This window comes from Chenopodium album, chromosome 16, assembly GCF_948465745.1.
Source record: "Chenopodium album chromosome 16, dcCheAlbu1.1, whole genome shotgun sequence".
Taxonomy (NCBI): Eukaryota; Viridiplantae; Streptophyta; class Magnoliopsida; order Caryophyllales; family Amaranthaceae; genus Chenopodium; species Chenopodium album.
Genome location: NC_137849.1, coordinates 24,906,453 through 24,914,418, shown reverse-complemented (window position 1 = coordinate 24,914,418; position 7,966 = coordinate 24,906,453). Strand labels below are relative to the sequence as shown.

The window sequence follows — 7,966 nt, the reverse complement described above, 5'->3', positions numbered from 1 at the left end:
TTTAACTGAGTTCATTGAGGATGCTTCATGGGAGAGAGATGAGTTTGAAATGAATTTGCATCCATTCATGCATGGTTTTGAGACTTTGGGCTTTAAGGAAGTTGAGGGAGTTGTTGTTCATTGTTGTGATAGAGGGGATTATGTAGTTCCTCTTAGAAGTTGGATGTTTGAGGGAGAAGGAGATTATGAGTGTTCTTCTTTTGAGGATTCTATGATTGATTTTCTTGCTCTTATTGGTGATATGAGACATGGAGGTGAGGAAGTGTTCATTTGTGAGACCATAGCCCCTATTCCCTCTTCTCATGTCCCTTTTTCAAGGAAATTTAACCATATCCCTTACATTCCTATGATCCGTTCCTTCTTTTGTTAATAAGCCTATTGAGGACCCCCTTGTCTATGATGATTTACATGTCCCTCATTCGTCTTCTATTGAGGAAAAGGGTGATTTTGCCACCCAAAAATCTTTTGAGGAGAGTTTGCCTTCTTCTTCTTCTTCTTCTTCTTCTTATTTTGTTGAATTTACTTTTGATTTTCTTCCTTTTCTTGGTATCTCTCTCCTCATAGGTGTGCACTAAGCTTATTGCACATCCTCTTCCCATCATTTACCTACCTTTTATCTTATGAAATGTGTAGTAGTGCATTTGACAAGCTCTTGCGTTCGTTGCAATATTATTTACGAGAGCGGTCAAGCTTGGACCTTAAGCAAGCCTTTCTCGAGAAGTAACCCGTGTTTTATTGCTTTAATTTTGTTTTCTTTTTAGAATAGATTTTCTCTCGTGGAAATGTTTGTGTGCCTTTTGCTAGGTACATAACTTGATATACTTTGGTGCATTGGTTTGGATCAAGATTCAAGGAAGTATTACTCCACATTTGCTAGCATATGGAAAGCAAGATTCAATTTTAGAGGAACTTGGCTCTGAAAGGTTAAACTGGGTCATTTACGGGTATTTACACCCACCTAAATCCGGTAATATCTTCCTTGCTCTTTCTCTAATGGTTGATAACTTGTTGGACATGCGTTGGTTTGTTGGATTGATCTCTTTGTTTTCCCCTCTCGTGGATTATTTGATTAATGTTTGAGCATGTTGTCTCATTCAAGCTTGAGGGAGGGTATTCTATCATGTTTGGTGGGATGTTGATTCATATATGCCATGCACATTTGTATATGCATTTTAATGTTCTTTTATTTTGAAAAACTCCAAAAAGATTTTTGTTTCTATCAAGGCAAATTTGCAATGTGTTTTGTTTTATTCTTGCTTTGGACATAATACTTTTGGACTTGTTTATTTAAATGTTTTTCTTCTTAAATGGTAACGGTGTGCACGGTTTGAGAGTATGTTTGGTTGATTCTAGGATACAGTATACTAAGGTAGTGTCTTTAGAACTATTGGGACCTTGCAGCCGGATTCTAATTGTTTGTGGTAAGAAGGTGTTGCTCCCTTTAGTGAATTTGAAACTAATAGTGAGTTATTGCTACAACCATGTGAGGTTTCATTCTTTTCTAACTTTCTACATATTTTTCAGGAGCGGCACATGGATCCTTGACTGTTGCATGCTTTATTTAGAACTTGATTCTTATCTCCCGAGATCGCGACCGAACCATTTAGGAAGGACAAAGGCATCTTTTCGGGGTGGTATTTTTCTTTTTCTAGGATAGATTTCATTTCTTTATTTTGGGTTTACATTTGCCTACGTGCTAACCATTTGAGCCATAAACCTTCTTTTCAAGCCATATCTTTAGCTTTTAAGCCTTTTGTTTCATTCTTGTTTTCATTCTTGGTTTTTGTGAAGCAATTGATCATTATTGTTGGAGATTATGGTGGATGAGTTTTAATATTGGTTCTTATAATGTAAGCAAGTTTGTTTTGTGTATATTTTGTGTGAATAAAGGCAAATGCAAAGTTGAAAAAGCCGTCCATAGTTAAAAGAGGCGAGGAAAAAGCAATAAAGTGAAAAAGGAAAAGAGAAAAGAAAAAAATGAAAAAGAACAAAGCAATAGCAAATGCTTTCAAAAAGAAAAAAAAAAGAGAAGAATGAAAAAAGTCCAAAAATATTTAGATGTAAATGTATTTCTGCCTATTTTGAGCATTGAGGACAATGCTTCATTTTAGCTTAGGGGGAAGCGTTCTTACGCTTTTTGTATATATGATTGTGATTTTGGCTTTGAATAATCTTGGGGGTGTTGGTGTTTTTGTTTGGTGATTGCTTGATTATGGTGTTGACTATGGATCACCTTTTGCTTGAAAATTTAGGTATACCGCCAATTTTCAAATTTTAGCCTACCTTCGCCCTTCTCACTCCTTACATTACAACCCTTTTCAAGACCTTTTGACCTTTTTGGTTGAGTCACAAGTTGGTGGAGGGAGATGTGAGTCAAGCCTATGGAGCGGTGTGCATAGTCAAGATGTCGAGTAGCTTAATTTTATGAATTTTCTCTTTAATATCCCTTTTCTCTTTTTTTTGTGTTTTCATGGTTTTTCTAGTGTTTTCTCCTTTATTTTTTATCGAGAGTGGTTGTAGGTATTGAACGAGGTTCGGGTCTTGATATAGGTGGTTTTCTAAGTTAGAAGATGCATTTGGAGCAAGCTTATAGCATTGGGAAAGCTCAAGATGCAAGAAATTGGTTTCTCCAAGTTCTAGCTCTTGCGCTCTCAAGTCGTGCTCTCAAGAAATCTCAGTGTTGAACCCACCGTGGAGGCCCTTGAAAACTGCCACCCCCAATGTTCATCAAGTGGAGCGCATGAAGACCCTTTTGCGAACGCATGAAGCGGCGAAGAAGTCGAAGAAACCCAGAAGAACGCGGGCGCGCAGGCCCCATGCGCGGGCGCTATTATGCCTTGTGCGCGAGCGCGCACCACTTCCCTCGCGAGCACTACTCCCTGTTTTTGGCTTCGCTCGATTTCGTTTTCCGCGCCTCTTTTAAATACCTATTTAACCCCTTTTTTGTAGGACGTTTTTAGACATAATTTTGATCTTAATTTTAGCTTAGTTAAGAGTTTCTCTCTCTAGTTTTAGGGTTAGTTTAGGAGTAGATTTAGAGAGAGAAAGTTAGAGATTTCATTGGGGATTTAAGAGATTAAAGATCCAAGGTGAAAAATGTATTGAACATCTCCATAATCATTCAACGAGGATTTCTAACTCTATCTCATTTAATTGTTTTGTTTAGTTTCATGTTTGTTTGATTTGGATGTTTGATTCTTGATTAGTGTAATTGTTCTTCATATTTTGTTGATTCTTGATTTCTTAGTTGCTTATTGATTAGATGATGATTCATGAGTAGTTGTTTGGCTAGGGATTGGGTGAAACTTGTATGATTGATTGATTGTGATTAATTTGGGAATTATGTTGATTGATTGTTAAAATTAATGTGATTAATGTAAGTGTATAGGATAGCTCTTGCTGAGCTATCACCAGGCTCCCAGACCAGCCCTCGGGGTGCGCACTCACCGCTAGAAGAATAGTCGAGGGGGGTACTCAGCCCGGTAGAGTCAGCCCGTAGGACTGACCAAGTATGACTATCCACAAAGGAGATCGTAAGCCTATAAATAGAGGGAAAAGTACAACGGAAAGGAGGTTTGACACACAAGTTATTACACTCTCTATATCTCTCTAAGTACACTTTCTCTCTCTAAACACATTCTAACTTAAGCATCGGAGGGGGAGTTCCTCGAGCCACCCCCGAGGGCAATTTACATGTGCTGCCTTGCGCAGGTCATCCACACCTGGAACAATTGGCGCTAGAAGGAGGGGTAGGATCATCTGACCTGAGGTTCACCGGCTGAGAAAGGGACTAGAGGACAGACCGCCATGGCCGGAGAGGAAGCTGCATAAACACCATTCTATAAGACCAACGAAGCCAACTAAACACCACAAAAAATAGCATCAATAACTCTCGATCCAAAAGGATCAACTGAAAAACCCAAATCCAATATCTCCCAGAAATCTAATCCCACCTGATCGACGTCTACTGCAACAAAAGCGGCAACGAAGCCAATAGATCCGGTAGGGTCTAGTTCTTCTTTTAAGTTCAAAATGCCATTGACAGGCGCGAACAATGAACCCATCATTTCAACACTAGTAACCCAAAAACCGCAGCCCATCAATATGCCAGCCATTCTACAAAACCTCTTTAAGTGCTGTAAAGAGTAGTTGGCATGATAACAGTCCTTACCAACTTAGGTAAAGGGACAAGCTCCCCAACAGTAGCTACAGCTACAAAGTCAGCCATAAAGAAGGTGACGCCCATTACTCTCACCCCAGAGCAGGCAGAGCTAGTCCGGCTAAGGAAGAAGGTGATGAAACTAGAAGCTCGAAACCTGAATCGAGAGTGTAGTGTAGATGAGGCAGCCCAAGAAAAGGGCAGCCCGGAGGCTCAAGTCGCTCGCAACTAGTCACCTGCCTCTGAGCGAGGACCAAGTCTGGACAGGGAGAAGCGAGCACGAATCCAGGTTATTCCAGACGATTCCCCATTTTGCAGGGAGATTCTGGAAGAGCCAATGGAGAAAATAAAGATGCCCGGCTGTAAGTACAATGGAACCACGACACCTAAGAACCATGTTTTGGCGTTTGAGAATCACATGGTACTATACACTATGACAGACTCAGTCTGGTGTAAGGAATTTCCACCAACCTTGGAAGGGCTGGCGGTTGAGTGGTACAGAGCCATCTCAAAAGGATCTGTTTACTCCTATAATCAGCGGAAGAAAATGTTCATGGAGCACTTTGTTACCCTGGTGGATCGTACAAAAATGACCACCGAGCTGATGTCACTGGTGCAGGGAAAAGATGAACCCCTCAGAGAGTTCATCACTAGATTCAACAAAGAAGAAACAACCATCCCAAATATGAGCCAGGAGGTAACGCTGCCAGTAATGCAGAGTGGCCTGTTGCCGGGCTCACCGTTCAGAGCGTATATGGGACGAAAGAGTCTTAAAACGCTAGCTGAAGCGCTGGGAAAAGCGCACGAGTTCATAAAAGTATATGAGACCGATAGGGCAATGCTGAACAAAAAAGCACCAAGTAACCCAGTTAAGCGGGCTAAAGTCACCCGGGCAGAAAATACAGCTAGGGTGGATCAGCCCAACAGAGCTGAACAAGGTCACAGGGATGCGGACAAGGCAGTAGGAGTAAGAAGATCAGACCAGAAATGAGGAGGCAAGACTGGAAGGTTTGACCAATACACTCCGCTCAGTCATTCGAGGTCCCATATCTTCAGCGTGAACAAGGCTAACGACAAGTGGCAGAGACCACCCAAAATGGTGAATAGAAATCATGATCTAAGCAAGTGGTGTGACTTCCACAAGGACCATGGACACACCACTGATGAATGTACACACTTGAAAGACAACATAGAAGACTTAGTCAGGAGAGGATACCTGAACCAGTTCAAGTAATATTCTGACTCCTCCAGGAGAAGAGAAGAGGACAGGTCTGATCACAACCGCAGAGGAGGTCGCAGAGGCTCGGCTGAGGGCAGAGATCGAGACAACAAACTAGAGGGCAGGGTGTATTTAATCAATGGTGGACCAGTGCATGGCGGAACTATGAACAGAGCAAGGGCTGACTTGCGATCAATGATTGACCAAATAAATTACAACGAGATGCGCAGATGGCCGCCACTTCCCCCGCAGCCACGAGCTACATTTGATGAGTACGACCAGGAAGGCATAATTTACCCTCATGATGACCCTTTAGTAGTGACAATGAGAATTACAAACTGGGAGGTAGACAGAGTACTAATAGATGGTGGCAGCTCAGCCAACATCATATACATCAGTGCATCAAAGAGTTAAGGCTGGATAGAAAAGACCTAAAGAGGGTGAGCTATGAAGTCACCGGGTTCAATAGGTCTGGACTGATTCCGGAGGGCATAATTGAGCTCTCAGTTCGAGTTAGAGAGAGGTTAAGGCAACGAGATGTTCGAACAGAGTTCTTGGTAATAGACTCCCCATCGACGTACAATGTGATCGTGGGAAGACCGCTTATTCACAAAATAGGCGGGGTGGTATCCACCAATCACCTTGCCATGGCATACATAACCAATGATGGGCGGTCTGCAAAGCTCAGGGGAAGCCAAAAGACATCCCAATAATACTATATCACAGCCCTGAAGCAGTCAGCTAGGACCAAGCAATAGCCAGGCTCAAAGCCAAGGTTCAGTGAGCATGCTTAAAGGAAATCAAGAAAAAAGGAAGCGGGAAGAGTATCGCAAAGAAAAGGACAAGCAGAAGTTAGCAATGGAAAACTTTGAGCCCGCAAAAGAAGAGGCAGCCAGGCCACTGCCCAACAGGGAGCACGTAACTGTTGAGCTTACAGAGGGCAACAACTCTAAAACGATAAAAATTGTATTGACCCTGGAGTGGGAGTCCACCTCATAGAGCTGCTGAGAGCGAATAAGGACATTTTTGCATTTTCAGCAGACGAGATGTTAAGAATTGACCCCGTAGTTATGGTTCATAAGATGAATGTGAAAGAGGACATCAAGCCAATTAGGCAGAAAAAGTGAAGCTTCTCCACGGAGAAAAATCAAGCAATCTAGGAGGAAGTGGACAAGCTCCTAGAGGCTGGATTCATAGAGCCTTGTGATTATCCAAAGTGGTTAGCCAACGTGCTCATGGTACAGAAAGCAAATGGCCAGTGGAGGATGTGCGTTGATTTCACATATCTCAACAAAGCATGTCCAAAAGACTGCTACCTGCTGCCACGGATTGACCAACTGGTAGACTCAACCAGCGGCCACGCTTTGCTAAGTTTCATGGATGCCTTTTTAGGGTATCACCAGATCAGCCTACACAAGCCAAACAGGCAGAAGACCGCGTTCATCACTGAAGGGGGAGTGTACAATTACATAGCTATGCCCTTCGGGCTAAAGAATACGGGGGCTACTTTTTAGAAGACAATGGATAGAGTGTTCATGCACCAAAAGGGGAGAAATGTTGAAGTATACATTGACGACTCAATTGTCAAGAGTGTCACGCAAGCAGGGCATATCATGGACCTAGAAGAAACATTTGCCACGTTGAATAAGTATAATATCAAACTCAACCCAAAGAAATGCGTTTTCGAGGTGAGCTCTGGGAAGTTCCTAGGTTTCCTGGTCAGTGAGGGGGGAATCGATGCCAACCCGGAGAAAGTGGAGGCAGTTCTAAGCCTCCTAGAGCCAAAGTGCACTAAAGATATCATGCGGCTGACAGGAAGAATGTTGGCGCTGACTTGACTCATCAACAAGTCAGCTGACAAAGCCCTACCATTCTACCAGTTGTTGAAAGGAAACAGATAGTTTAAGTGGGGTGCAGCAGAAAAAGAAGCTTTCGAGGGGATTAAGGAGCATCTGACCAAGCTCCCGACCATGATCAGCCCGAAGCTGAGCAAAAAACTACAGATGTACATCTCCACCTCAATACAAACAATCGCGTCAGTTCTCCTGGTTGAAAGGCAAAAACAACATAAACTAGTATACTTTGTAAGCCACGTGCTGACAGAAGCTAGGCAGAGATACCCATTGGTAGAAAAACTGGCCATCGCAGTGGTAACAACAGCAAGGAAGTTGAAACCCTATTTTGATGCGCACACAATTCAAATCCTTATGAACCACCCGCCGGAGAAGGCCCTACAAAAAATGGACGACTCAGGAAGGCTCCTGAAGTGGGCGATAGAGCTCTCTGAATATGAATTCGAGGTCAAGCCTAGGGCAACTATCAAAGCTCAAGCCTCAGCAGACTTCATAGTAAAAGCCTCTTACGAAGAAAAAGAAGATGAAGTTGGAGTTTGGAAGGTGGCAGTGGATGGATCTTCAGCCCAAACAGGAAGTGGAGCAGGAATAATGATAACATCGCCAGAAGGCAATGTATTTGAGTACACCATTAAGTCCAAGTTCAAGGCATCGAACAACGAAGCAGAGTATGAAGCAACTCTAGTAGGCCTGAGAATGAGCATTGCAGCAGGAGCTAGAAAAGTGCAGCTGTAG

The 7,966-nt window shown here is 42.7% G+C and overlaps 1 protein-coding gene across 1 annotated transcript; it reads left to right on the top strand.

The window, feature by feature from the left end:
- Positions 1-7,381: 7,381 nt before the first annotated feature.
- LOC145584002 (uncharacterized) lies at positions 7,382-7,966 on the top strand. The gene has a single exon (XM_081640945.1). It carries the CDS (start codon positions 7,382-7,384, stop codon positions 7,964-7,966), a length of 585 nt encoding a protein of 194 aa, XP_081497071.1.

Coding starts and splice junctions, on each gene's coding strand:
- LOC145584002 (XM_081640945.1), top strand. CDS start 7,382: ATGTACATCTCCACCTCAATACAAACAATCGCGTCAGTTCTCCTGGTT.